Below are 27,994 nucleotides of genomic sequence, written 5' to 3' on the forward strand. Positions count from 1 at the left end.
CTATAATGCCAGCACTCCCACTGAAGGTGGGAGGGTTAGGAGTTCAAGGGAATCCTCAGCTACATGCTGAGTTTAAGGCCAGCTGAGGCTACATGAGACCCTGTCTTTAAATAAATAAATAAATAAATAAATAAATAAGTACCTTACCCCTCTGCCCTCATTTGCCCACCTAACTCATACTTCAGATCTCTGGTCTAACACTCCTCCAGGAAGCCATTCTTGCATCTCCCAGTTGGACAAGGTCCTTCTAACCCCCTGAAAGTCCCCTCATCCCAGCTTTATTCACCCTGTCACACTCAGACTACCTGTACGGCACTCAATATGGAGCATCCTTCCGTTCGCCTCCCATTCAAACACTGTAACTCATATGAACTTTTTGTTTGGTTGGAGTTTTCTAGCTGGGGAAAAAAAAAACGAGAGAGAGAGACTAAAACAGGGTCTGACTCTATTACCCAGGCTGACCTGGAACTCACTAAATGGCTCAAGCTGGCCTCAAACTCATGGTAATCCTTCTCCCTCCGCCTCTCAAATGCTGGGACTGCAAGTGTAAGCCACCAGGCCAGGCTTATCTTAAACCTCCTCTGCATTTATATTTGGGCACCATGACTATCTCCTCTTTAGAGAGGAAATAATAGAAAGGGTGATGCCTTGCCCAAGGTCATATAGTCTCAGGAAAAGTCTGAGCTGGATTCAAATGTATTAGAACAAATACTGCCTCGAAGGGAAAAAAAAAAAAAAAAAAAAAAAGGAAAAAGAAAATTCACTATCTTACATGATTCCACCGGCACTGACAGAGGCAGTCAAATAGGAACCTAGTGCCCAGGAATTAGATTCAGATTCTGACTTTCAGTGAGACTTTTCAGGAGTATATTGAGTCCTGTGAACCTCAGTGTCTTTGCATGTAAAATGGACATGATACCAATTCCTACTTTCCAGGGTGATTGTTGGTTGTGGTCAGGGATGGAGGTGGGGTCAAGCTGATACAAAGCCTTAAAAGCACTTACAGAGTGTAGCCTGAGAAGGAGTTAAAGAAGCTAGAGTAGGAAGATACACTGCCTTAGGTGGGGTTCTAAAGGGAGCAGTGCTGTCTGGAGATGTTGCCAGAGGCCAGACTAGTCACGGCTTCTCATCAGAAAGGGTTTAGATTTTCTCCTAAGAGAGCTGGGGAGCCACGGAAGGCTGGGGCGGGTGCCAGCCTTACAGTGTTCCAGCAAGATGCCTCTGACTGCCATATGGAAGGTAAACCGGAGGAGGGAGGAGGGACGCAAGTAAGCACCAGAGGAGGCTGATGCTGTGATCCAGGCAAGAGAAACGCAGACAGCAACCCGAGTGTCATTTAAGAGATTACGTTGGTGTGGTTGGTTGTGTTTGTGGCAGTGTCTCATGTATCCCAGTCTGGCCTTGAAATTCCGATCCTCAGGCCTCCACCTACCAAGTGTTCAGATTACAGAGGTGCATCTTTCAGCCTGGTGTTATGTGGCGCTGGGGATGGAACGCAAGCCTGGAGCATGCTAGACAAGTACTCGACCACATGGGCTACATCTCTGGCCCTTTAAAAGATTTTGCTGGGGCCTGACATGATGCTGAAAGCCTTTAATCCCAATACTTGGGAGGCATAGGCAGGTTGATCCCTGTTGAGTTCCAGGCCAGCCTGGTCTACTAGCAAGTTCCAGGCCAGCCAGGACTACATAGTGAGACCCCGTCTCACAAAAATAAAAAATTATTTAAAAAAAAAAAATTCTGCTGAACCTAGAACAAACAAGATACAATTGATACTTGCTCAAGACTTGAAAAATCAGGATGCCCTGTTAATAATCCAGAAAAACTGATTTGCCAAGGTTCAGGCTTTATTTGGTTTCCTTGAGGAACTAAGCATTTTCCAGAAGGGTCATTGGGGCGACAGGAGGAAGACTTGTTCAAGGTCACAAGAGTAACGGGCAGCACCCAACTCTGGAGCAGGTTCCCGGTTGGGCAGGGTGCTGCACAAAAGCAGCTCCACCCGCCGGGGGCATCGCAACCCAATCACCAAGCCTAAAGGAATCCCGACTCTCTAAGACCCAAGAAACTTCAGCTTCCTCAGAACTCTCTAACTTTGGGAGCAGGCGCCCTCCGGGCCACCCCCAGACCCCCAGCACTCCCTCTCTCCTCTTTCTGATTGGCTCCTTCTACGAGGGGCGTCTGGATACCCTCTGGTCACCTGGTCCTCCGGGCGCTCTACGGCGGGCGGAGGGGGCGGGAGGGGGGGAGCGCCGCGCAGGCGCGGCAGGCGAGCCTGTGGGGCCCGCGCTTTACGACACTTGTGCGGCAGCGGCGGCGGTCACTCGGCGCTCCTTCGCGACGGTTCGGCCTGGTGCCGCGAGCGGCCGTTGCCAGGGTGGGGGTCGCTTTGCGGCATGGCGATGGCGGAGGGCGAGCGGACGGAGTGTGCTGAGCACCCCCGAGACGAACCCCCGGCCGATGGCACTCTGAAGCGGGCAGAGGAGCTCAAGACGCAGGCCAACGACTACTTCAAAGGTGCGTCCGGCCGGGACGGGGGTGAGGGAGGGCGGACAGCGGCCCAGGCCGTGGGGGTGCCAGGCCCCGCGGGGAACCATGGCAACGCGGAGCGGTAGCCTGGGCGCCGGGCAGGCACTATGGAGTAACCCGGCGCGAGGAGGAGGCCCGGGCTGGACGCCAGACTGGGGAGAGCTACTGCGAAGTGGAGTACGGAGCAGAAGCCGCTCACTGGGGAGACTGAGGCAGGCTCCGCTAAACGACAGGGGACGAGCGGGGGGGACCGACGTGTGAATGCTGCCAAATGTGAGACCTGGACAGACGTGCTAGGTGGAGGTCAGACCTGAAGGGGGCGCTACCAAATAGTGACATGTGTTGAGGGCAGTGATGGCGCTGCCGAGCGGGGAGACCTGAGGTGAGCAGGACCGACTGTGAGGAGGGAAGGGCCCAATAGAGAAGGGAATTGTGGGGATGCAAACAGATTAGATTGGAAGGCGATTTGGGGTGATTCGAGGAAAGGAATAGGGGGTAGGGGTGGAGCGGGAAAGAAGAGCGTGATCTTGGGTTAAGAGTGAGATGTGGGAACATGTGTCCATTCATTCATTCCTTTAGTGCATTTGTATTAACTGTCATGTACCACCGTCTGTGCTTAGCTCTGAGGCTGTACCAGTGAATGAGACACATGACTTGGATTCAAGCAGAACCAATAGTTGCCAACTTGTGATCAAGGTGACCAAGTAGGGAATGCAAGTTAGTCGGCTTTATAGATAGTGGGGTCAAGGAATGCCTGGAGAAAGGCTTTTACACGTGGGTCAGTTGACCTAACGCAAAGACCCTGGGGGTGGAGAATGAATGAAAACAGACTGACTTAGTTGGAGCTTGAGCAAGCCGGGTGTGGGAAGGGAAGACCAGTACAAGATGACATTAGGATAAGGGGCGCCAGGTCAGGCAGAATCTCTGAGGTCATTGCAAAGACTAGTTTGGGTTTCCTCAGCTGTCCAAAAAGAGACATTGAGTAGGTCAGTGGGCCAGTCTGGACTGGAGAAAATCTTGGGTGTGCCCAGCCTATGGCTGGAGGTGCCCTGGGATGGATGAAATCACTCGCCAGTGGGATCTCGAGAGAACCTAGAATGGAATTTTCATGTGTAAATCGGGAAAGGAGCTGCTGAGGCAAAGTGAGATGAAAGGAAACCAGGAAAGGGGCCGCAGGCTAAGAGAGGAAGGTTCTTCCAGAAAGAAAGCCATAGCCTCAGGCGTTGACCAGCAGCGGTCTGAGGAGGTGATGTTGACAGAGCAGTAGTGAACATAAAGCTGGCCCAGAAGACCCTGAGGGGTGAATGCAAGCGAGGCACCCACGGGGCAGGTGTCTCAGTTCCTAAGGGGAGTGGAGAAAGGGGGGGGGGGCTTGGCAGGAGGGAGTGGTGGGGTCCCTAGGAATGCCATTTCAGATATGGCCCAGAAGAGATACAGACCCGGGGAAACAGATCTGCAGGAGGTAGGGGGAGGGTGAGAAGGATCTAGAATCCTAGGGAAAGGTGAGCCCCCATGGGGCTAAGTCCAGACATTGTGGTGCATGCCTGTCTTCCCAGCTCTGGGGAGGCTGAGGCAGGAGAATTGTGAGTTCAGTGACGGCCTGGACTGCATAGCGAGACTGTCTTAAACAAAATAAAACGAAGTGGGAGAAAGTTGAAGTGGGAGCAGTGAGTGGGCCTGAGAGGCCAGGTGGGTTTACAGATGTCATCCTCAGGGTAACAAGGAGAGGTGTAAAGAGCGGTCCAGTTGGTTCTGGGTACGGGTACTGGTCCTCCCTGTTGTGGAGTCAAAGGCCAGGCTGCAGAGAGGAGGTTGGAAGGGTGGACAGGTGAGGGGGTGGAGCCTCTGACCAGGCTGGGGGAGGAAATGAGGCCGGCGGCCTGGAGAGGGGGAGGGTAGCAGTTGGCCAAGGCGCAAAGGTGAGTGGGGCTGGGGTGGAGGTGGTTAGAAGAGTTGGTGAAACTGCAGACAGCAGGCCACGGGACGGGGCTTGAGCTTTCAGCTCTGGAGAACTGAAGCTGCTTAGATCTGGGCCTTCTAAAGACGGGCCAGGAAGCCGGAGGCCAAGGTAGAGAGAGGCTAGAGCAGACTAGGACTCTGCGGGGGAGGGCAGAGTTTAGTGTGGGGTGGGGCTGCTAGAATGGGAGGAGAGTTAATGGGTGTGAGATGCTATCTGGACAGCGTGCCCAGCTTGCAGGGCTTTGAAGGCTGGTGGCTGCCAGCACCAGGTGACCAGACCCAGCTATGTAATGGTTGGACCTCCTGGCTGTCCTTCACTGGGTCCTGAAAGGAGCAACCAGAAACTGGGCTGCTGCTGAGGACAAGTGAGGGAAGGGGTTAGCCATGAGGAGGGACCTTTCACCCCCACCCCCACCTCCAGGTCCTGAGATGCAGGCTCTCAGAAACCTAGGGCTGGGCTGGCAGCCAGAGGGGCCTGGCCTGGAGCTGGCTTGGAGGAGCACCCTTCCTGGTCCAGGCCTCCCACTGCTGGGGGCAGGCAGTGGCAAGCACAGAACCCCAGGCTCAGACTACAAGAATACCAATAAAAAGAATAATTGCAGCTGGCGTTCACTGCACCCCTGCGGTGGCCAGGTACTCCTGAGCCGAACCTCGCCTGGGGCGCGGGGGTGGCGGTTTATAGAGGAAGCCGACTCAGAATGAAACTTCTTCCCCAAGGTCAGAGTGCGTGAGCAGAAGGCGGATATCCCCTTCCTCTCCACGTGCTCAACTCTCCTTGTCATCTGGCCTCAATGGGGAGAAAGGGGTACTCTGTGGAGGAGGGGGTCTCAGGGACTCAGAAGGCCCACCCCCAGCCCTGCTGTAAAGGTCCCCAGCTCAGTCTGAGTCCAAGGGAAGCAGGCCTCTGCTCTTTGCCTTCTCCCTGAGGAAGGAGGCTGTGCTCTGCTCACCCAGGGGTCTTCGTGGTCTGAGGGTTGAGGGGGGAAATACTGCATCATGGTTCAGGGCACTCCTCTGTGAACGCAGATAAGCAGTTGACCCTCACTGTACCTAGAGGGTCCTACTGCTGCAGTTGGGGAATGGTCTCAGGCTGGAGTGTGACAGCTGCCAGAAGCCTTCCAGGGGGGGCTCCTGTCCCCTGGACTCTTCCTTCCCGCCTCCATTTGGCGGTGTGTGAAGCCAAGCCCAGCCTGGTTCCAGGTGCAGACAAGTGGTCTGTGGGGCTGAGGCTCCAGCCAGCGGCCCTCTGTCTGCACTCTGAGTTAGGAATCTGCACCGCCAGGTGTCAGACTGCACGCCCTCTGCCACTTGAAGCAGCCCCACCTCACCAACTGAGTACTAACCAGCAACCTCTGGAGCCCGGCCAGGACCCCAGGGAAGCCCTCAAAGGCACTGACATTCCAGGGAGGGGTCCTCTAAGCCGTGCTGCCCTCCGCATCTTCCTGTCTTGGTGGCTTCTGGGAAGTTCTAGGTCCTGCTGTCTTGGGGCTCACAGGCCCGGGAGACACCAGAGTGGCATAACTGGGGCAGGCAGGGAAACCTGGGGCAAGGGGTGCCTCACCCAGACCCGAGGGGAGCTTCCTGAGAGGGGACATTTGGGCCTGTGGTGGAAGTCCAGGAAGGACTACTGAGCTGCACCCCTAGGACCAGCCGTTCCGCCTCTGGTCTCAGCCTGCCTGCCTTCCTTCCTTCTTCCCTTCCTCTCTCCTCCCTTGGCCAGTCGCTTCCTTCCCCATTCATGGAGGCTCCTCTACTACTTCCCACTTAGATTTCTCCCCCAGGCTTCCATGGGCCCTTAGGCTGTCTGAGCCCTGAGCACTTTGTCACTGTTGTCTGGGGTCAGATCTCTCTCCTTGATACACCAGCAGTCCCTGGAGGGCTGGCCTGTGTCCCCAGATAAGGCAGGAGCTCCTGGAAGGAGACAGACACCTTCCCCACAGTGTGTGGGCTCAGCAAGCAGAACATAAAAGTCACTGAGTTCTCTGAGAGCAGTGAACTCAAGTGCAGAGAGGGTGTTTAAGTTGTCCAAGTCCGCCCAGCCTAAACAGAGCAGAGCCAGGCACCTTCCCATTGTGGGTGCTGTGCCAGGCTTCCACCAGGGCACATGGGGGGAGGATGGAGGCATTGCCGTTCCTGCCTGCCTCACAATTCCCATCTGCCACTTGTCACGTGACTCAAGCACAGGCTTTCCTTCTCTGAACTTGAGCAGCCCTCATCTGGAGATGGCTAATGTGGCTTACTCCCTCGAGTTCCTTGAAGGTTCATGTGTCCTAGGGAGCTGTGTGGCCTCTGGCACATTCCGGTCCCCCAGCCTGGCCAGCCAGGTCTGCAGCTCGAGACCTCGGTCTTGCTGTTTGTTTAATGAACCCTCGGGAGGAGGGGTCAGGCCTACCTCTGCCAGTACCGATTGGGACTCTGACCTTGAACTAGGCCTGTGGCTTGTGTCAGGTGAGTGCCAGATGGTGCTTATGCTGTGAGACAAGAGGATCCCACAGGTTGATGGAGAGCTCAGGGCCCCTGCTGTGACTTAGTTCACATGAAGTCTGACCGTTTGCCCTTGACGAGGAGTGACCCTTGTCCCCACACACTTAGAGCCCTGCTGCTGTAGTGTCCTGCCCTCCCCCAGCTCCTGCCCGCTGCACCAGCTGGTCTTGGGCCTCCGCACCTGCTGCACCTTTTCCTTGCAGCCTGAGGAGCTTCCTCCCCTTATCCTCCCGCTCTCTCCGTCTCTGGACTTGTCTGCTGGCCGTGGGCATCTGGACAGCCACAGGCTCGGCAGTCTCAGTCTGCCTGGCTCGGGCCGCAGCGCTGGCACTCCCTGACATGTCCTGCTGATCATGGGGAGACTTGGGGGAAGCCTCCTGGAGCCCTGAAGGAAGTAGCACTCAGCCTGGCCCTTACTAGGCTGGTGTGTGGGATTGATTCAAGTTCTGCAGTCTGTGGCCTGAGCCTCAAGACCTGGCCTGTGGTCAGACATCTGGGACAGGAAGAAGGGACAGATCCCATCTGAGCCCCAGTCTTCCCTTTCGTAACAAGGACCACCAGCTTAGGGTGGATTCCTGCCTGTGGCAATAGGGCTTCATGCCTCCTTCTCCTCCACAGCCAAGGACTACGAGAACGCCATCAAGTTCTACAGTCAGGCCATCGAGTTGAACCCCAACAATGCCATCTACTATGGCAACCGCAGCCTGGCCTACCTGCGCACCGAGTGCTACGGCTATGCACTGGGCGATGCCACTCGGGCCATCGAGCTTGACAAGAAGTACATCAAAGGCTACTACCGCCGGGCGGCCAGCAACATGGCACTGGGCAAGTTCCGAGCTGCCCTACGTGACTACGAGACGGTGAGCCGGGCCTCGGGCATGGGCCAGCTCCCGGCACCCTAGCCAGGTGGATGGGGGGGGGGGGGTTACCAGGGGTGGGGAGGAGCTGTTCTGTGTCTCCTCTATACAAGGGCTCCCCCAGAGAATGGCCATGGGGCCTCTAGCCAGTTCCACTCCACCTCTCAACTGTCATGCACTCTGTGACCCTGGGCAAGTCACCTGGCTTTTCTGCCTTCCTGTGCTCCTCTGTGTTGAGAACAGGCCCAGCCTCGGGTGGCCGCGGCAGAGTTTCTGCTGTGTGCGTGGTTGGAGCAGTGCAGGCCCATAGTCTGTGGTCAATAATAGCTCAGCCTTGTGACTACTGTGGCCGTTATTAGCGACGGTGATTAGTAATGGCAGCAGTTATTAGCAAGGGCTGCACAGACCTTTGACAGCTTGAGATTGTGTGGCAGGTGGGAGCCCCATGTCCCTGACCAGGCAAGGAAAGTGACTGCAGGAACAGAGGAGTCGTGCTTCCAAGAAAGTAGAGCAGAGGGACAGCCTCCAAGGACATGTTCCCCTGTGGAAATGAGAGAGGGACCTAGAGGACAGTTCCTCATCCACTACTGCCTACCAGTGATGTGCTCTGACAGTCTTGATGACAATAGGAGGGACTGCCAGAGCATCCATTTGGGACAGGTGTGCTCTATGCCCTTCACAGAGACTGGCTGAGTCAGTGTGGCCACCTGGAGAAGGGAAGGAGATTGCCCCTGTCATACAGGTGAGCAGTCTGTGCCCCGACTGCTGAGTGCCAGTGTTGGGACTGGAGCAGTGTCGCTCTTGACTGCATCTCTCCTCCTCCAGACAGCTCCCTGCTCAGGGGCTCTGAGTGCAGAATGGGTCACTGCTTACCTTGCTGTAGGTAGCCCTTCACTGTGGACCCTTTCTGTCATGTGCACAGGGCCCCAAGAGGGCTGTGGGGCCATGGCTGCAGCAGGAGGGAGCTGGTCACTCAGCCTGGCCTAGGATCAAACCAAGTAAAGGCTTAGGCCAAGGTCAAGGGACACTTAGCAAAGGGCAAAAATGTGATGGGGACGGAATGATAACCATGAGGGTGGGAAGCAAAGCATGGTCCTTGTAAGCTTGGTACCCAGTCCCTACCCTTGTCCCTTGATGTCCTAGTCTGGAATACAGTAACAAGAGCCATGGCCCCCTCCTGAACAGCTGGGGCTCTGGTACAGTGGTGAATAAAGGTCACTGGGGCCAGAGGGCCAGGTAATGAATGAATAACCAAGGACAGGCAGCATCCCCACCGGAGAACAGGACCAGGTGCAGGGTCTCTGCCATTCTGGGCTCACAGAACATCTTTACTGGGAGTAAGGAATAGGTTCTTCTGAGAGTGCTCCCAAGGTTGGCATCTACCTCTGCATTCTCCGTGAGGCTAGGAGATGGTGGGTACGCTGCATCTGAGCCGGACTCCAGGCTTTGTGGAGGCCACAGTGAGGAGGGAAGTCCATAGCCGGTTGCAGAACCAGCTGGAGCTGGAGCCACAGCCAGCACCTAGATTATCAGCCCTGTGAAACCCCAGCAGGAGCCTGGGATCCTTACCTTCCAAGCCTGAGAGGCTGGGCTGATGGCAGCTCCCAGCCCAAAACTTCCTCCTAGAAGATGCTGGAGTTCACGGAGGACATGACCAGGCCCTGGCCTCTGGATCAGGAACTGTGTGGCCTTGGTTGGAGCAAAAGAACCCATGATACTGCCTCTCAGCCTGTTTGAGCCTCAGTATGCACATGGAGGGCTCAGTACAGCTGTGAGCATTGTGCATGTGTGAATTTACCTCTTGTATAGAAAGGAGACGCCCCTCTCTAGGTCACCTGGAAGGAGTGACAGCTGAGACTGGAACCCAGCTCCGTAGTTGAATCTGAGTGGGTCTGTGAGTCAGGAGCACTGTCTGGTCAGCACCCATCTCCAGCAGAAGAAAAGGCAGTTTGTTTACGTGCATGAGCATAGGTGCTGTCCACTGCTTCCAGCATGTTTCTTCCTGTGGGCTAGAGTCAGGTCTGCAGCCACTGCAGCAGAATGTGAAGGCACAGCCTCCGAGATAGGGGTGTCGAGGTTGGTGGCCAGCTCAGCGCAGACCGAGGTGTGTGACTTCAGATGCCTTGGGCCTCACCTGTAACCAGGGAACACATAGGCCTGCGTTGGCAGTGTCATTGTGAGGGCTGAGCGAGTGGGCTCATGTCATGTCTTCCGGGTTTCCTCCTAGCCAGCCCATGGTGAAGTGGGCCTGTGGCCCCTGGTTTATGCTGGTGCTAGAACATTGCAAGGGCACAGGGACCTAGGTGAGTCTCTGTTTGCTCTCCCACTTGGGGGGCACACCTTGGACTCGTAGTAGTCAGTCTCCCTTTCCACATGGGCCCACCCCTTCCTGGGTCACATCTCAGTTGGTATCACTGTGTTCTTTCCTATACACTTAGAACACACTCAGCCATGCAGGCCTAGGCCAGACCTGGGTGGGGAGGGTCTTCCTAAACTCTCCGCCCTGTCTAAGGGTCCTGTGGGGTTTGTTTGGTTTATGATGTGTTTCGTAAATACATTTTGATACCCCTGATAGAGTGATACAAAAGAAACAGGGACAGTCAGAGTTGATCTATAGCTCAGCACTCACATGCGGACCACCTTCATGCCGTGAAAGTCATTTCTTCACCATGGTCCCCTGCACAGCGGGACCACTGTTGTCCCTGATTTATAGGTGAGGAAACAGGTCACTCCTGCAGTCTCACAGGAGTCCTAGAAGGTGGTGGCCTGTCCCCAGAACCGGGCTCCTAACCAAGGCATACGTGCAGGTCCCTGGCACCATGCTGGCCCCGGGGCAGTGAGCACTGGTGGTATTCCTGCCTGCTTCATCACGGGGCGCCAGATGTGTTGTGGTAGATCGACTCACTAGAGAAAGGGTGTGCTGTGTGGAAGGCTGTCCCTGATGGGCTACCTGCCAGAAGCCTGGCTTTTCTCTGCTGTGTGATGCACCATCTGGCCCCTCTGGGCCAAATCTCATTGTCTATGCCCTGCAGATGAACCATAATGCCCTTTGTTGGTTCCTCTTGCTGGTATATCCCTTAGACTCAGTTCTGATTAAATGTGGGCACTTTGCTTGGTATCCATAGCAGGCCTGAGTGACTGAATCTCTGATGGTGTGGATTGCTCCAAGGTAGGGGGACTACAGGCCTTGTTGCCAGCAGAGCCATGTGGTAATAGTGGAACTGCCTTGGGTCTGCTGTGGGTGTCAGGGTGGAGGGTATGTGCCCTGAATGGCCTCTGCAATTCCAGTGAGTCCGAGTTCCCAAACACGTGTCCCAGGGTTTATAGTGACTACCAGTGAACCCCGACAGCTGACAATGCCATTTGTTGTTACTGTATTGTTTTCAGTGCTGAGGACAAAACTTGGGGCTGTACAAGCACTATACAGCTGAGCCACATCCCCAGACCCTCACTGGGGGATTCTAGGCAGGGGCTCACCACTTAGCCATGCTTCCATTCTATTCCTTCTGTTTTTATAAGGTCTCTAATCCTATCAAGGGGACCTAGCCTCACAACCTCATCTAATTCTAATTATCTCACAGATATCAAGCCCTGTGCCACAGAGCAGAACCTTCAGCCCCTGAAGACCTCTCATTTCTTCGAAAGTGTTGTTGATCACATGCACCTTGCACAGATCCCAGTTTCCCCCAGTGCGGGGTCTGTTTGAAACCATAGAAATATCACAGAACACTGCCACAGATGCAGTCCACATAGAATCTTTGGTTGTTGCTTGTTTTTGTCTTTTGAGAGAGTCTTGCTACGTAACTCAGGCTGTCCTTGAACTCCTAGAATCAAGCCATCCTCCTGCCTGGGCTTCCAGAATCACTGGAATATTGGCCACATTACTGCACTTGGCTTCAGATGCTGTTTTGTTTTTCGAGACAGGGTTGTCTAGAACTCCCTCTGTAGCCCAGGCTGGCCTCGAACTCACAGAGATCCTCTTGCCTCTGCCTCCCAATTGCTGGGATTAAAGGCATGCGCCACAACTGCCTGGCTCAGATGCCACTTTTTAAAGACATGTCCACAGGCCAGGTATGGTGATGCATGCCTTTAATCCCAGAACTTGGGAAACAGGAGTTAGAGGCTAGCAAATCTCTGAGTTCAAGGCCTGCCTGGGCTGCATAGTGAGACTCTGTCTGAAAAAAGAGAAAGAAATGAAATGTCTGGTGCTGGCACTAAGTTCTGATGCAGTGGGTCTCAGGCCCTGAAAAGCCTTGTAGTGTGGAATTGTACCCTTCCTCAGGAGAGGAGCTCCACGGGGCTGTCTCTCTGTCAGCCAGACCTAGCAATCCCTGCAACCAGCATAGCAGGCTGGGAACTGAGTGCTTGCTGCTGCTTGGCCAGGGATGGGCCTGGCAGTAAAGTCTCACGCCAGCCTTCTGAGGGTGTTAGCACCACTCCCTCCTTCTAGAAACTGGGGGTCTTGAGTGAGCAGGACATGTGTCCTGGAAGGCCAGAATCCAGAGTCTGGAGAACTGTTACCTCTCTGCCTCACATGGGTGGTAGCATTCAGGAGCCTGGGCTTTGTAAACTAATCCAGGAGTGCATAGAACCCTGGCTCTTTGGGTTAATAACTGTACCACTCTGTCTAGTGGAGTTTGCACTGTCTACCCCATAGAGTGGTACAGAGGATGCTGTGAGCAGGGTTGCTCGCCACAGTGGCAGCACCCAGCTCCATTTTCCTCCTTAAACTGCAGCCCACCTGAAGACGGGTCTGGTTCCAAGGACATGTTTGCTACCCTTTGTTCTTGAGGAGGCATTCATGTTCTGCTGAGGACACAGCTCTGTCCCCCCAGTGCCACTTCAAGTGGGGAGGACATTATCCCCAACCTGGAGGCTTCATGAGAGAGAGGAGCAGGAAGGAGGTTGGAATTAGAAATGAAGTATGCTGACAAGGGCAGCATGACCAAAAGTCCTGAGCTACAGGAGGGTGGCATACTGGGGACCCATGAGAGGCAGTACTGGGCTACAGAGAAAGAGAGGGTGGGCCTAAGGGCCAGGCTTGGAGCATGTGGACTTTATTCTGGGGAGTAGAGGGAGCTGGCCACTCCTCCTATCCCTGGGAAGGGCTCCAAGGGCTGCCTAAAGCTGGCAGCCCTCAAGCTTGCCGCCACACCCACACCCCAGTGGGGCTGACTGGCAGGTGGCGCAGCCTAGGCCTGCCCCGCCTGCTGCTGCTGGCCAAGCACCTGCAGGGAGTAGCGGTTGTCTTTGCCAGGGCTCTGACTCACTCGGCCATCCAGCTTTGGGGCTGGGGGGAGCATTCTGAGGACCAGCCCTGGGACTTCCTTCTCTGTCTAATAGCACAGAAGCTGTAGAGGGCCCAGTCTTAGGATGGCTGTGTAGGTCAGCAGGTGTATGACAAAACTTTTGGGGGGTAGATGCCACACTCATGTCTACTTACCCCAGATAGGGATCCCACTACAGACCATACCACCAAAGTCCAACTTGGTGAGCCAGTGAGTTTTAGCGGGGTTACTTAATGGGAGTATGGGTAAGGGGTTACTTACAGAAGCAGGAATGACTCAGACAGTTGCGTCACCAAAGCCCACCCCAGCATGAGTGACAGTTCACAGCTGGAAACCTGGAGCACACTGCACAGCCTGCAGACAACTCAGCAGGTTGGAGAGTATCCTGCCCGGGTGCCTCAGTTGGTCTAAACCTCTTGCAGACACCTTGGCTGGTTTCTGTTTTCTTCTAGGCAGCTGGTCTGGTCTTAGATTCTTTCTTTTAGCTTGGCTTCTCTTAGCAGTCTTTATTGCTTACTCTGGCAGGGAGGGGCCTAGTGAATCTGATCAGTTTCAGGGACTTCCTGAAGCCATTTTGAGTAGTTTACTTGTCTGCTTAAAGAGCTTCCCTGTGGGATGGAATGTTTCAGTCTCAGAGGAAACTGCTAAACAACAGCAGGTCAGACTGGGTCCAGTTCCAGTTACGGTAGCCAAGCTAAGGCTCAGAGTTGAAGCCTGTTGCCCAGGGTCTCACTCTGTAGCCCAGGCTAGCCTGTTGTTAACAGTCATCTTGCTTCTACCTCCTAAGTGCTGAGATTGCAGACATGCACCACCAGGCCCAGCTCTGTCTTCTAAGCAACTGGGATCCAGGTTTGCAGGTAGCAGGACAGAGTGGCGTGCAGGCAGGCTCCTTTTACTGCTGTGGCCCAAAGCTGCCTGCTCACAGCTGACTGTCAGATTTTTAAAAGTGCTCCCTTGTGGCTGGAGAGATGGCTCGGAGGTTAAGAGCACTGACTGCACTTCCAGAGGTCCTGAGTTCAAGTCCCAGCAACCACATGGTGGCTCACAACCATCTGTAATGAGATCTGGTGCCCTCTTCTGGTGTTCAGGCAGACATGCAGGCAGAACATTATATACATAGTAAATAAAAGTTTAAGATCAATTTGGGCTACAGGAGATCTTGTCTTCAAAATAAAAAACAAAAACTTTTTTTTTAAAAAAAAGTGCTCCCTCATTCATTCTTACAGCTCTCTCTGAGTTGATGCTATTACCAGTGTCCCCTCCCAGAGAGGAAACTGAGACCAGCGTACCTACAGCATATCATCTGGTTAAGATGGGACTTGAGCTAGCTCTCCTATCCCGTTGCCACAGGAAACGGCAGTTGGAGCCTCAGTCACCCATAAAGCCCCAGGGAAGCAAGCAGCTGACTGCCACCTGCACACAGTACCCACCTCCTGTGTGCCAAGGACCTCAGTCCCTCCTCGGTCCTTTCAGCAGACCCCACTTTATTCTAAGGGACATTAAGGAGCTAGGAGTCCAGGCTGCCTCCCCCACTGGCTGCGCTGGGAGCCTGGAACCTGTGTGCCCAGCTGGGCCCCTGTTTGGTTATAACAGGGTCAGAGTTGTTTAGTGAGGGCACTTGCATGGACTAATACCCTGTCTCTGAAGCCACCCTGTGGGGTGGTTCAGCACGCTTGTGTGGGGATGTGAGAGGAGTCCTGAGTGACAGCTCCAGGGTTGCCCTGCTAGCACGTGGTGGCCCCTAGGTGGTCTGACTGGCCTTTCTTCAGCCCAGGGCTGTTGCAGTGACCCTGGTGGCTTACCTGGGTGAGTGACTGGCCCTCCAGAGTGTGACGCCTCTTCACTTCTTCTTCCTGGCCAGGTGGTGAAGGTGAAGCCTAATGACAAGGATGCCAAGATGAAGTACCAGGAGTGCAGCAAGATTGTGAAGCAGAAGGCCTTTGAGCGGGCCATTGCGGGCGACGAGCACAGGCGTTCTGTCGTGGACTCTCTGGACATCGAAAGCATGAGTGAGTGGGCCTCTCCACACCCCCTCACACTCATCCCTGCCACACTTGGTGGTAAAGGCAGGGTTTCGGGGGACATTTGGGAATGTAGGTGTCACCTACAGCTGCTGACTGTCTTCCTTGGCCCTCTCCATCTTGCTCATAAGAGTGGGAACCCTTGATTAAGCTTGGAGTGGCTCAGGACTTTTGTCACAGCCTAATAGACGTCTTGCTCTAGTCCATTCCCTCCAGTTAGGACTCGGGGTCCATGGTGCCGAGCAGGTGTTGGTCCATTTCCACCACGTGTCTTGTGGGTGATGTGGCCTTAGTCAATGTCCCCCTTGGCTTTGCCTGATGGGGGGTGTGGACACCGTCTGCTCCCATTGGGTCCCGAGGAATTCAGGCATAATGTTTAAAACCACGGGTAGTGCCATGCCTAAGAATCCCCACAGCTCCAGTACTCTGTGACAGTCTTCAGGGTGGAGAGCAGAGAAGGAGAGCCGAGATGGGGGAAGAGAATAGGAAAAAACAGTGGGGCCGTGTGGCGTCGTCCTCTCTTGACAAGAGCCATGTGCTCACAGCACCCTCTCGCCCCAGTCACGCGCTCCTTTTAGTTTTTCTCAGGAGTTTGAGTCCAGACTTGGGGGGGGGGGGCAGGGACGTAAAGGATCTCACTCTAGTCCAGGCTGGCCTCAAACTCATGATAATTCTCCTGCCTCAACTTCCCAAGTGCTGGGGTTACGAGGGTGAGTCACCATGCCCATATCTCCCCTCCCCTTAGCCAGCCAGTCCTTTGGGCACCTGTTCCACTTCTCTGGTGAGCTGGCTCTGAGGAACACGTCTCCCTCCAGGGGTTAGATGTTATGATCTATACTGTCCCTTTGTCTGTGTGACAGACTGTCACCCACGGCTGTGCGTTGTCCTCTGGTTTTTCGAGTACTCTCTGGAGACAGTGTCAGTGTCAAGTCTTGTCACGACCCGTTTGTAGCCCCCTGAGGCCCCCGGCGTCACCCCAGCTCACCAGCTGTTCAGGGTGCTCTCCCCAGGACTCTGTCCCATAGCTACAGCAGTCGAGCTGTACCTGATGGACACATCTAGGCTCAGGCATCTCTGCGGGGCTGCAGCTCCCGTGTCCACTTATTTCCTGGATCAGGGGGCCTTCTAGCATGAGTACTGGGGATGTCTGGAAACTACTGATGGGTATCGACCGTTCCTGCTTCAGTGAGCCCCTCCAGCCTCCTTGGGTCCGTGCTCCAAACACACCCCTTTACCCGGCCAGGCTACACTGCCTTCCTGCCTGAGTGTATGTCAGCACAGGTATAGACATGGGCCTCAACACCGGCCGCTTCATTGTACTGCTTCACCACCGAGCAGAGCTCTTCCCCTGCTTAAAGTGGAAGGTTGTCCTTTCACTTTGGGGTGGCCATGCATATACCTAGCACCTTCTAAGTCCATTGCAAGCTATTACTAGGCACTGTCCAAATGTTGGTAAATACCAGCTTCTCAGAGTCAGCCTGAAGGAGAGGCCCCCTGCTCCTGAGGGCCCCTCCCTCCCTTCCCAGGTAGTGCCGCCTTGTGTGATGCTTGTGAGCACTGCCGTCCCTGGAGTGACTCACCTAGAAGTTGTGGGTTCTCAGGTTATACCCTGCAGCACGAGGACAGCCCCATTCAGTATCTCACAGCAAAGTAGAGAAAGCCCTCACATTGAATTTCTCTGGCCTAGAGTTTTTGCTGTAAGCCCCAGTCAAGGCTGTGCCCAGACTAGCCCTCCCATCCCTACTGCACGTGGCGTGGGCTTGAGTGGCTTGGGTAGCATGCCCAGTTCCCACTTCACATGTGCACTTATTCCTGCCAGCGTGTGGACTCCACACGTCTGTTTAACAGGGAAGATGTTGCCTAGTGAGATCGATACACGGTACGACCCTGCTGTATATCGGGTGTGGGTTCACGCGGGTCTACAGAGGCACTCTAGGGATGAAAATTTTAACCTTTCCAGCTGCAAAGGGATCAGCCTCTCATGGACTGACTCACTGTAGCTTAGCAAAGGGCCCTTTTATTGTTATACATTTCATACCTTTAGCAAGTCAATCATACACCAAAACCTCTTATCTAAGCCCCCCAGAGGGACAATGCCAAATGCAGATTCTGAGTTAAAAGACATCCCAGTTTGTCGGATCCTCCCCCAACCAAGTTTCTCATAGGCTTTGAACCACTAGGAAACTCTCAGATAAGACTTCAAACAGAAGGTACCAGAGACAAAAGGTAGCAGTCACAAAAGGCAGATCTAAGCTAGATGCCAACCTCAAACCGCAGCAGAAATCTGCAGGAACTCCCATAATACAGTCAGGTGGAAGGGGTGTGTATATCACCGGAAGTGTGTTCAGACACACCAGCCCCTGTGAACCTTTAGCACACCTGTTAACACTCCAGCTCACAGTCCTGTCAACTTGCGAAGTCTTACTTGTCTTATTTCCATGTGTGTGGGTGTTTGGCCTACATGTACATCTGTACTACTGTGTGCCTGGTGCCTTCAGAGCGTATTGGATCCTCTGGGCCTGGAGTTACCATGTGGGTGCTTGGAATTGAACCTGGGGCCTCTGCAAGAGCAACAAGTGCTCGTAACTGCTGAGCCACCTCTAACTCCACCTTTCACATTCTTTAGGACCACAGTGCGTGTGGCTCCCACGTCCAGGGTGTCAGGATTTCTCTTCATCGCCCGCCCTCTCACCCTTTGATCTGCTGCTTGCAGTCCCGGGGGTGGGGTATAGGGGGTGGGGTATAAGGTGGTGGCATTGAGCCAAGACACCTACTCTGTATCTTCATTTTTTCAGATCTTGGTTCTTGTTAACTTTTATTGTTATTAATATGTCTGCTGCTCCAGACTATGTCAGACCGGATTTCTCACCATAATCTTTGTCTTAGAAATGTTAAACATTGCCGGGCGGTGGTGGCACACGCCTTTAATCCCAGCACTCGGGAGGCAGAGCCAGGCGGATCTCTGTGAGTTCGAGGCCAGCCTGGGCTACCAAGTGAGTTCCAGGAAAGGCGCAAAGCTACACGGAGAAACCCTGTCTCGAAAAACCAAAAAAAAAAAAGAAATGTTAAACATTTCCAAACAAGAGCAAGTAGAGCAGATTTTTGTGGACCCTCTTAATGTTTGGACTCTACAGGGACTCCCTTGCCCCTTCCCAGCTGTGATGGACACGTTGTAGTTAGAGCTTTTTTCTCTTGGTTTTTATTTGTGTGCGTGCATGTGTGTGAGGGTGCACGCATGTGGGTGGAAGTCAGAGAACATCTGGGAAGAAGCAGCTCTAATTCCCTCCACTGTGTGGGTCCCGGGAATCAAACTCAGGTCATCAGGTGTGGTGGCAAGAGCCTTTACCTGCTGAGACGTCTTGCCAGTCTCTCCTGTTCTTTATCCATTTTCTTTATCCATCTTTTCTCACTGAATCTAGAAAAGCCCTCAGTTCACAATCCTCCTGCCTCAGCATTCAAAGATTTAGGATTACATGCATGCACCAGCACATCTGGCCTTGTCTTATTTTTTTTAATAACTCTAAGTACTTCTCCCTTCCTAAGATGAACTCTTCCTTCTTCTCCATGTTCTTGTTTATGGCTTGATGTTTTTAGTAGCATCTCTCGGAACTGTAAGAGGAAGTGGGGACCCCAAATCTAGCAGAACTTGTGAACTGGTTTTGTAAAGTTCCATGGGCAGGGAGGGTCCTTGCTTACACCAGCCCCATATGGCTTGCACAAGAAACAAATCAGCTGCTCTTCTGTAGTGACCTTTCACTCAGCACTGATGGGGGAGGCAAGCACCGCCATTCAAGGTGAGCAGACATTGCAGTAGCTTCTGGTCGGCCCACCAGGCGGGCTGTTCCATAAAAGTCTATCTTAGTTTCTTTTCCTGTTGCTATGATAAAATACCTTGATGAGAGTGATGTAAGGGAAAAGGGGGTTTGGCTCACAGTTTAAGGGTACAGTCCATGGCAGGGAAGCCAAGGAGCTTGAAGCAGCTGATCATATTGCTCTCACAATGAGGAAGCAGAGAAATGGATGTATAGAGCCACGGCTGCTCAGCTCCTTTCCCTTACACGATCCAGGATCCCAGCCAGGGACTGGTGCCACCCACAGTGGGCAGGTCTTCGCACCTCAGTTAATACAATCAAGGTAATCCCCCTGTAGACATGCCCAGCAGCCCATCTCCAGTGATTCTAGTCTCCGTCAGGTTGACAACTAATACTAATCGTCACATAGCCGGTGTGTCCTCTGCTCTGCAGCGTTCTGAGCCAAAGCCAGGGCCCTGCATTCGGTCCCTCAGAACCCACTGCAGGAAGACTCCTTGGGAGGTTGATAATGGAGTCACAGACAACTCCTTCACACCAGGCCCTTTCTTTCACCTCTGGTGACCAGAGGTCCTGCAGGTGCTATTTGTCGTCTCTATGTGACTTTTCCCCGGATGCTGCTGGAGTCTGAAGTTGGTCTCAGGCCAGCATCGGACCTGACACTCTCTGCTGCAGTTTTAGCCATCTTAGAAAGCTTTGGCCAAGAAATTGAGCGGATCACATTTTCTTAGTGAGAGCACAGCACAGCTGTGGCCCTGTACAGTGGGTGACCATGTCGTCACCCAGAAGTCATACTCCTTCCTCTCCTCTCTTATCCTCTTCCTTCCAGACCACATTTCTGCGAGCCAGGGCCGTCCTAGCAAATCCCACTTGTAATAAATACTAGTGCTGACAGTATATCGGCAGTCGGCACAGACGCCTGGTCACCAAGACCATATGCAGATTTCTACACCGGTAACCAGGCCTCCAATCTGTAGTGGGTACCATCTGCAGATTGCTCTGATTCAAAACAGTTCTGACAAACTGAGGTGCAGCCCCAAGCTCCCTCCCACACACACACCCTTTTGAAAAACATTCATTGATTATCATGTTGTTCTGAGTACGTGTGTATATACCATGGTGCTTATGTGGAACCTGCCACCTCCACGGTGTTGCTTGTTCTGAGTCCCAGATTGATTTTGACCATGCCTCTGACCCACTGGGTGTGAATCGGGCCTCCCACAGTCTGCTCTTGGGGTTTCATTAGTTTGTTGAATGACTCACAGAACCCAGAAGGGTGCTTACCAGTCTGTTAGACAGTCTATGGAGGAAGAGCTGCAGAGAGAAAGCACATGGACATGTGAGTCACCCTCTAGCAACTTCCCTGGGTTCCGTTGAGTTCCTAGACTCTAGGAGCTCCCAGGTCCCTGCCTTTGCCTCAGAGTCTTGACAGACTTAGACACTGGGTTAGACCACTAGCCATTGGCCTCCAGACTCAAGTCCATCTGCTCACCGCTGAGAAGCCTGGGAGCCAGGAGTTGGTGGGGATACCAGCTATATCTGAGGACCTGCCTCCTGAGGACGTGACAGGAGCTAGCATGTCTGCCTCCCTCCTAGACACACCCTGTCAGGGTCTTCATCATTCAGTGGGTGTATAGTCATCTTTTCTGGCCAGAGTATCTTGACAGTGGACCTTGACTTCCTGGAACCATGGTGCCCACCATCCCTTTGATGGGGAACCGCTGCAGTTCAGCCTAGCAGTCCCCCTGCTGTGTGTTGCTGATGCACAGGACTAGGAGGAGTAGCCCGAGTTCTGGTGTCACCTGAAGGTCACCATGTGCTCTGAATCTGAGGAGATTACTTGGCAATCATCCTCTTAGCCACTCGTTCAGAATGTGGGGCAGAGGCAAAGGGCAAGGAAACAGCTCTCCAGAGGACAGGTGCCAAAGGAGGAAGCCACTGCTTAGAACTAGCCAGAGTCCAGGGATTGTAGGAGCTGTGGGCTGACCTAAGACCCAGGAGCACCTCAGCATCATGGGAGTCTTCATGGCCTCATCTCCTCTCCCCATCCCTCTGGGCCAGGTCTCCCTTCCTGCCCCTCCATGGCTGAAGCCACTAATTAATCCCCTTGTCCATACACCAGCCATTGAAGATGAATACAGCGGGCCCAAGCTTGAGGACGGCAAAGTGACAATCACTTTCATGAAAGAGCTCATGCAGTGGTACAAGGAGCAGAAGAAACTGCACCGGAAATGTGCCTACCAGGTAACATACCCGCCCGTGCCACACACCTGAGACCGGGAGTGGGCCTGGCTCTGAACAGAGTGAGGAGAGTGATCACAAAGGCTGCCACTTCCTTGGCTGTGTGCTGGGCACCATGCTGAGGGTTCCCACATGTCCTCATCCGTACCACAGCACTTTGTGGGTGTCGGGTAGTACAGAGTTCAGAAGACTCCTCAGGCTCAAAAGTGAGACCTTCAGGAAGGCATCAGAAAGAGGAATTTTTTTTAATATTTACTTATTTACTATATTTATATTTATATATTATACAGTGTTCTGCCTGCATGTATGCCTACACACCAGAAGAGGGTGTCAGCTCTCATTATACATAGTTGTGAGCCACCATGTGGTTGCTGGGAATTGAACTCAGGACCTCAGGAAGAGCAGCCAGTGCTCTTAACATCTGAGCCATCTCTCCAGCCTAGAAAGAGGAATTCTTGAAGAGCATGGCTGGCCCAAGTCGGGGGCTTGAGTAAGAGAGGACATGCGTGGTTGGAAGAGGTCTTGGATGACAGAAGTCATTCCTCTTTTTTTTTTTTTTTTTTTAAGATTTATTTATTTTATGTATATGAGTGCTCTGTCTGCATGACTTTATGCCAGAGGAGGGCATCAGATCCCACTGTAGATGGTTGTGAGCCACCATGTGGGTGCTGAGATTTGAACTCAGGTCCTCTGGAAGAGCAGCTAGTGCTCTTAACCACTGAGCCATCTCTCCAGCCCCCAGTAGAAGTCATTTTTGTGTCAGGACTAGCCACACATGCCACCTCTCCTGTGATGGAGTCACAGCCCGCCAGTGGTCACTGCCTTCCCCCGGTGCTTAGCCCGGACAGGAGCCACCAGCCTGCTCAGCTGTGACCCCACTGCTCCACAGGGGGACTGTGTTGTCACTGTCTGTGGTGTGATTCCTTCGGGATTTTTGCAGGTGGCTTTTGGGTGGATTTGTTGGTTTTCTTTTTGAATGTAGTATTGGCTGCTTGGCTTGTTCTTGTTCTTAGGGTGACAAGAACAGTCCTTTGCAGCTTCCTGAGTGGCCGGCCATCTCCAGTGTCTTGTTTTGTTTTAATGACACTTTCTCTTTCGCCCCAAGTTTTTTTTGTTTTGTTTTTTGTTTGTTTTTTGTTGTTGTTTTGTTTTTTAATTGTTAAATGTACATGGAAGTTAAAAGATGAGCAGTTAACAGCCACATACTTCTCACAAGTGTGGGACCTCTCCATCGCTTGCTTTTAACAAAGCCATTTGAAAATCGGTTGCAACCAACATAACCTGTACCCTCAAACAAGGACATCCCTTACAGGACTGTGATGACCCTGAGGAGACACTAAGTATTCACTAATGTATTAACATAAAACCTGAAACACTGATAAACACACTTGACTTTTCTCAGGGTCGTGTTCAGTGTGTGAAAGGAACATTGACAAGTGTTGTAGTGTTTTCATTTCTCCTGGGGTTCCCCAAAGTGTGTTGAAGGTTATGGAAGGGGTCTTAATATATACCCCAGGCTATGCAAGGCATGGTGGTACACACATTTAATTCCAGCACTCAGGAGGCGGAGGCAGATGCATCTCTGAGTTCAAGACCAGCCTGGTCTACATAGGGAATTCTAGACCAGCCAGAAAGATACAGTGAGTGAGACCCTGTCTGAAAAATACAAAGAATAAAACTATACACTCTAAACTAGACTTAACCTGCCAGGATTATATTTTAAGGAGCTTTATGACCATGCGTTTACATGTGTGCGGGCTAGCTCTGTGTATGTGTGTATGCACCTACATGTAAAGCATGTGAGTTTGTAGGCGTGAGGACACCTATACACACCTGGGGGGGTGGCGCGGAGGGACATGGGACGGACAACAGGGTCTTACTCACCTGGAAACCCACTAGTTCATCTGGACTGGCTAGCCCACAAGCTCCAGGGATCTGCCTGCCTCTGCCCCTCAGTGCTGGAACTACAGACATACGCATATGCACATGCATGCATGTGCTGGGAATTTGAACTTAGATCCTGCCAAGCAAGCACTCTTATACACTAAACCATCGCTCTGGCTTTAGGGTGGTTCTTTTATAAGGTTTCCTATACTGTGAACCCACCATTGTGTTTCCTAATGCTGGTGAATATTAAAAGATGAGCCAAATCCTTGTGAAATGATGGTGATGTTTATAAATTGCCCGAGTGTATATCTGTATACTGCATGTGTGCAGTACCTCTGGAGGCCAGAAGGGGGCACTGAATCCTTCGGGACTGAAGATGTGGACAGCTGTAAGCCACTGTGTGGTGCTGGAAATCAAACCCTGGTCTTCTGTAAGAACTGCCAGGGCTCTTAAGAGCTGAGCCGTCTTTCGAGCCCCCAGCATGATGTTCAGATGACACATGGGCCACTCAACACCTCTTGAGAGCCACCTCTGTCCCTGGCTAGCACCCAGTAGTCTGGGTCTTGCCAGTAGCTCTGGGCAGCTGAGGCTTTTCGAGGGCCTTGAGAGGACAGCCCCGTGTGCTGCCGCCCAGCCGGCTCTGCTCACAGCCTGCCTGTCTTGCAGATCCTAGTACAGGTGAAAGAGGTCCTCTGCAAGCTGAGCACGCTGGTGGAGACGACGCTGGAAGAGGTGCGCCTTGTGCTGGGGGGGTGGGGAGGGGGGGCATGGGGGGCGAGCAGTCTGGTAGGTCACCCAGCTCAGGGCCTCAGAAACCCACCTGTCTGCCTTCCTCGTTGCCACATCCCTACCCTGTGTCGTGCATGTTTTCTTGGTCTGTTGTGACCTCTCCCCTCATTTCCCCTCTGCCCCCTCCCCATATCTCTCTCTGGGCCCCTCCCTCTCCGGTGGCCTCTTTTCTTCCAGACAGAGAAGATTACAGTGTGCGGAGACACCCATGGCCAGTTTTATGACCTCCTCAACATATTTGAGCTCAACGGTTTACCCTCAGAGACCAACCCCTATGTATCCTCGGTGCCACCCCATGTGGAGAGGGCGGGACCCCAGGAGGGGAGAACGCCAGGGCCGTCCTCACTGCTGCTGCGGTCCTGCAGGTCCAGGCCCCAGTTCTTCTGTCCTACAAGGTGACCCCTGGGCAATGTCCGCCCAGCCCTTCCGCTGCAGCAGGCTGTCCCGTCTGCGGCGTTAGTTCCCTCATCTGTACCTGGGGTGAGAGGGTCTTCCTCACAGGGAGGCGATGAGCAGATGAGCAGAACCAGCCTCCCGGTGTTTGTCACATGTTGTTTTGTCGTTGGGGGCTTTTCTGAGGGACGGCGTCATGTGTGGCTTCTGCTGGCCTTGAACCCTTGAGCTCCCCACCTCCCATTCCTGCGTGCACCACCACACCAGCCTGTACCCGTGTGTTTGACATGGGTGATGGAGGTGTCCGGGCTGTGTACTCTGGGGAGGAAGGGCCTGTCCATCTCCTGTGGATGGAGGACTGCTCTCAGAGAAGAGCTAGCTGCCGTGGCCCTGCCGTTGGCTTCCCCGAGACGATGAGGTGGGTGGGTCCTTGGTGCCGTCGGGGACGGGGTCAGTCCAAGGGCAGGCCAGGGGTGTACCCCTTTGGAGGTACTGACGGGAGCCTTGGCACCAAGGAGACAGGAGGAAGGACTGCCTCCTGGCCCGTCTGCCTCCCCCACCGTGGTTTCCTTAACAAGCAAGATCTTTAATGGCGACTTTGTGGACCGCGGCTCCTTCTCCGTTGAAGTGATCCTCACCCTCTTCGGCTTCAAGCTCCTGTACCCAGATCATTTTCATCTTCTTCGAGGTGAGGAGGGTTTCCCACCCCACCCCACCCCTGCCCTGGGGCCATCAAGTAAGGTTGAACAGGTTGTGCCCTGCCCTAGCAGCCACACTGGCCAGACGGCTCGGTGTGGGCCTCACTGTGCCCTTTGCTGGCAGGTGCCAGGCAGAGGTACAGGGGAGGGTACCTTCGTGTCGTTCACATCGAGAGCAGGTGTGACGGCCTCCCTGGGCACTAACCTAGCGCAGAGGTCAAGCTGCCTAGCAAGGTGGGCACTCATTTGAGAACTCGGTGCCAGCCTGCCATCATTGAGCAGTGCCGTCTTGTCCCCAGGTCTGTGTCTGAGCATTGCTGGGTAGGTGTATACTGTAACCCGGAGGCTGAGGTTCTCTCCAACCCCCCTGTTGTGGCCAGGTAACCACGAGACAGACAACATGAACCAGATCTACGGGTTCGAGGGCGAGGTGAAGGCCAAGTACACGGCCCAGATGTACGAGCTCTTCAGTGAGGTGTTCGAGTGGCTCCCGCTGGCCCAGTGCATCAACGGCAAAGTGCTGGTGAGGCCGCAGGCCCACCCGCCCGCCCCACAGGGAGGAGGGTGAGGGGAGGGGCTCCTTGCCTCACAGAAACACGCGACTCCCCCAGATCATGCATGGAGGCCTGTTCAGTGAGGATGGCGTCACCCTGGATGATATCCGGAAGATTGAGCGGAATCGGCAGCCACCAGACTCAGGTGAGTGGGCCCCGGGCACAGAGGAGTGCCTGGGCTCACACAGACTTTGTGCCCTTGGCAAGCACGGGCCCACTCTCCCATCTGCATCCTGAATGAGTGGGACGTGCCAGCCAGGGAACATCCAAGCCCGTGACACACACCTGTCACTCATTTGCTCCCCTCCCCGAAAGAGAATTCAGGCGTCTGTTAAAAGAGACTGTGTCACTGAGAACACAGATGATGGGGATAGGTTCTGCAGGGTGGTGACATTTGAGATGACACCAGAGGAGGGGTGAGGGTGTGACCAGTGAGGGAGGACAGTGGAGAGTGAAGGGGTGGGGTGGACGGGGCTGGCCCTCAGAGGTTCCTGCTGGACACAAGGCCAGAGGCCACATCCTGAGAGCTACAGCCTTTGGTGGGAACATGGGCTTTGCTCCTGGGTCAGTGGGGAGCCACAGGAGGCCTTGGGCAGGAAGAGGGCCTGCTCGGAATTGGGGTGATCCACGTTCCATCCAGCTTCAGGCTTAGGATGGATCGAATGAGATATCAGGGAAACTGGGGCCAGCTCAGAACTGATGAGCATGCCCTGAGCCCTGGCCACAGGGATGTCCCCTGCCAGACCCCACTGCCACCACCAGCACCGAGCCCTGCTGTGGGGTAGGCGCCTGCCTGGTGCACGCTGGGAGACAAGTCTCTTGACGCTCGCCTCTCCCCCTCTCCCCCAGGCCCCATGTGCGACCTGTTGTGGTCAGATCCCCAGCCACAGGTGAGCCTGGGGTCTTGTGTGGGCGTGGGCTGAGTGGTGGGGCGGAGCCGGGCCAGCAGTCCCCCCGTCTCCTGTCCTCCGCTCCTCCTAGAACGGGCGCTCTGTCAGCAAGCGGGGCGTGAGCTGCCAGTTTGGGCCTGACGTCACCAAGGCCTTCCTGGAGGAGAACCAGCTGGACTACATCATCCGCAGCCACGAGGTCAAGTCCGAGGGCTACGAGGTGGCCCATGGTGGCCGCTGTGTCACCGTCTTCTCTGCCCCCAACTATTGGTGCGTCTTCCTCTCCCACCCTTTGCCCAGGCCACAGGGTTTGTATGGATTGTGTGTGTGTGTGGCTTTAGTCCAGGCGGGTATCAAACTCGGGGCTTTTCTGTTGCAAGCCTCTCAAGTGGTAGGATCTCACGCATGAGCCACGGTGGCAGGTTTTGGCTCTAACTTTCCTCGAAACTTTCGCCATAGGAAGGACACCTGAGCGTGGATATGTGTTAGTGTAATGAACACCTGTGGGCTCCGGGCTGCTCCCCAGCCTCAGCGATTAGGTCCTCCCCCCGTGGACCGAGGCCTTTCTTACCTGAGTTCACTCTCTCCCTCCTTGTGTGTGGGGGAAGCCAGGCCACGGAGCTGCATGGGCTGTAACATCCTGGTGGTGTCGCGTCACTGTCCCCTGCACCTCCCGTGGCTAGGGTCGTGGTGAGGTCGGGTCTCCAGACTTCCCCACCTTTCCACGCTTCCTCTCCAGCCCTCTTCAGTGTGGTTCTTCTCTGCCTATGGCGAGTGTATCTCCCCCTTCTCCTCCCTGCAGGCCCCTCCCGCTTCCTCCCGTTTCCCACCTTCTCTTAATCTCTAGCCCCAACCATACAGCCCCTCTGCCCCTGTCCCTGCAGTGACCAGATGGGAAACAAAGCCTCCTACATCCACCTCCAGGGCTCGGACCTGCGGCCCCAGTTCCACCAATTCACAGCAGTGGTGAGTGGCCTGGGGCAGGGAGGGCACTGCCTGGGCAGGGCTGCCTGTGGGCGGGTCCTCTGACTGTCCCTCTCCTTCTGCCCCTGCTGCAGCCTCACCCCAACGTCAAGCCCATGGCATATGCCAACACGCTGCTGCAGCTAGGAATGATGTGAGGCTGTCTACAGCAGTGAGCCAGGGCCTGCCCGGCTGGACGGCCCCGCCTTCGGCCTGCTGCCCCGCCCCAGGGCAACGTCGGACCCCCATTTACTTTGTAAAGTTTGTATTTATTCCCCTTGAGGTTGCAGAGGGGTGGGGGCAGCGCGGGGCAGCCGAGGACGGGCTCCTGGTCCGCGGAAGGAGGAGTTGACTGGGGTAGGGCACAGCCTGGGCATTCGGAGGAAGGCCGACCTGGGTGGGGGTGGGGCCAAGAGGGGGTCCTGCCCCCTCATCTGCATGGCTCCTCCCCTGGTAAAGCAATAGGGCTCTACCATAGGAAGACCCCAAAGAGGGTCATCAGGGAGGTCTCCTCCTGGTAGCCTCAGGATGGGGCGAGGCTGGGGCCCACCCCCAGCTGTTTTATGTTCTGTAATTAAATGTTAAAATAAAATAAAGTCATTATTGTAAGTCAAACCTCATCTCAGACCCGCATC

General features: G+C 54.2%; 2 protein-coding genes across 2 annotated transcripts in view; one reads left to right on the forward strand and one right to left on the reverse strand.

Moving 5' to 3' along the window:
• Ccdc8 (coiled-coil domain containing 8) overlaps positions 1-27,994 on the reverse strand; it is a 50,316-nt gene that overhangs the window by 8,237 nt on the left and 14,085 nt on the right. The window lies entirely within an intron of this gene.
• On the forward strand, positions 2,323-27,974 carry Ppp5c (protein phosphatase 5 catalytic subunit). The gene is made up of 13 exons (XM_059281107.1): positions 2,323-2,514; positions 7,588-7,829; positions 14,976-15,123; positions 21,067-21,188; positions 23,739-23,804; positions 24,039-24,137; positions 24,837-24,942; positions 25,333-25,475; positions 25,564-25,651; positions 26,356-26,396; positions 26,488-26,666; positions 27,281-27,362; positions 27,455-27,974. The coding sequence occupies exons 1-13, from the start codon at positions 2,394-2,396 to the stop codon at positions 27,515-27,517; spliced, it is 1,500 nt and encodes a 499-aa protein (XP_059137090.1). The 5' UTR covers positions 2,323-2,393; the 3' UTR covers positions 27,518-27,974.

Source organism: Peromyscus eremicus, chromosome 1 (assembly GCF_949786415.1).
Source record: "Peromyscus eremicus chromosome 1, PerEre_H2_v1, whole genome shotgun sequence".
NCBI lineage: Eukaryota > Metazoa > Chordata > Mammalia > Rodentia > Cricetidae > Peromyscus > Peromyscus eremicus.

Excerpts from the sequence above, each read along its gene's own strand:
- Ppp5c (XM_059281107.1), top strand. The coding sequence starts at position 2,394 with ATGGCGATGGCGGAGGGCGAGCGGACGGAGTGTGCTGAGCACCCCCGA. Across the intron at positions 24,138-24,836 it reads CCTCAGAGACCAACCCCTAT|ATCTTTAATGGCGACTTTGT; the intron begins GTATCCTCGGTG and ends TTAACAAGCAAG. Across the intron at positions 26,667-27,280 it reads TTCTCTGCCCCCAACTATTG|TGACCAGATGGGAAACAAAG; the intron begins GTGCGTCTTCCT and ends CTGTCCCTGCAG.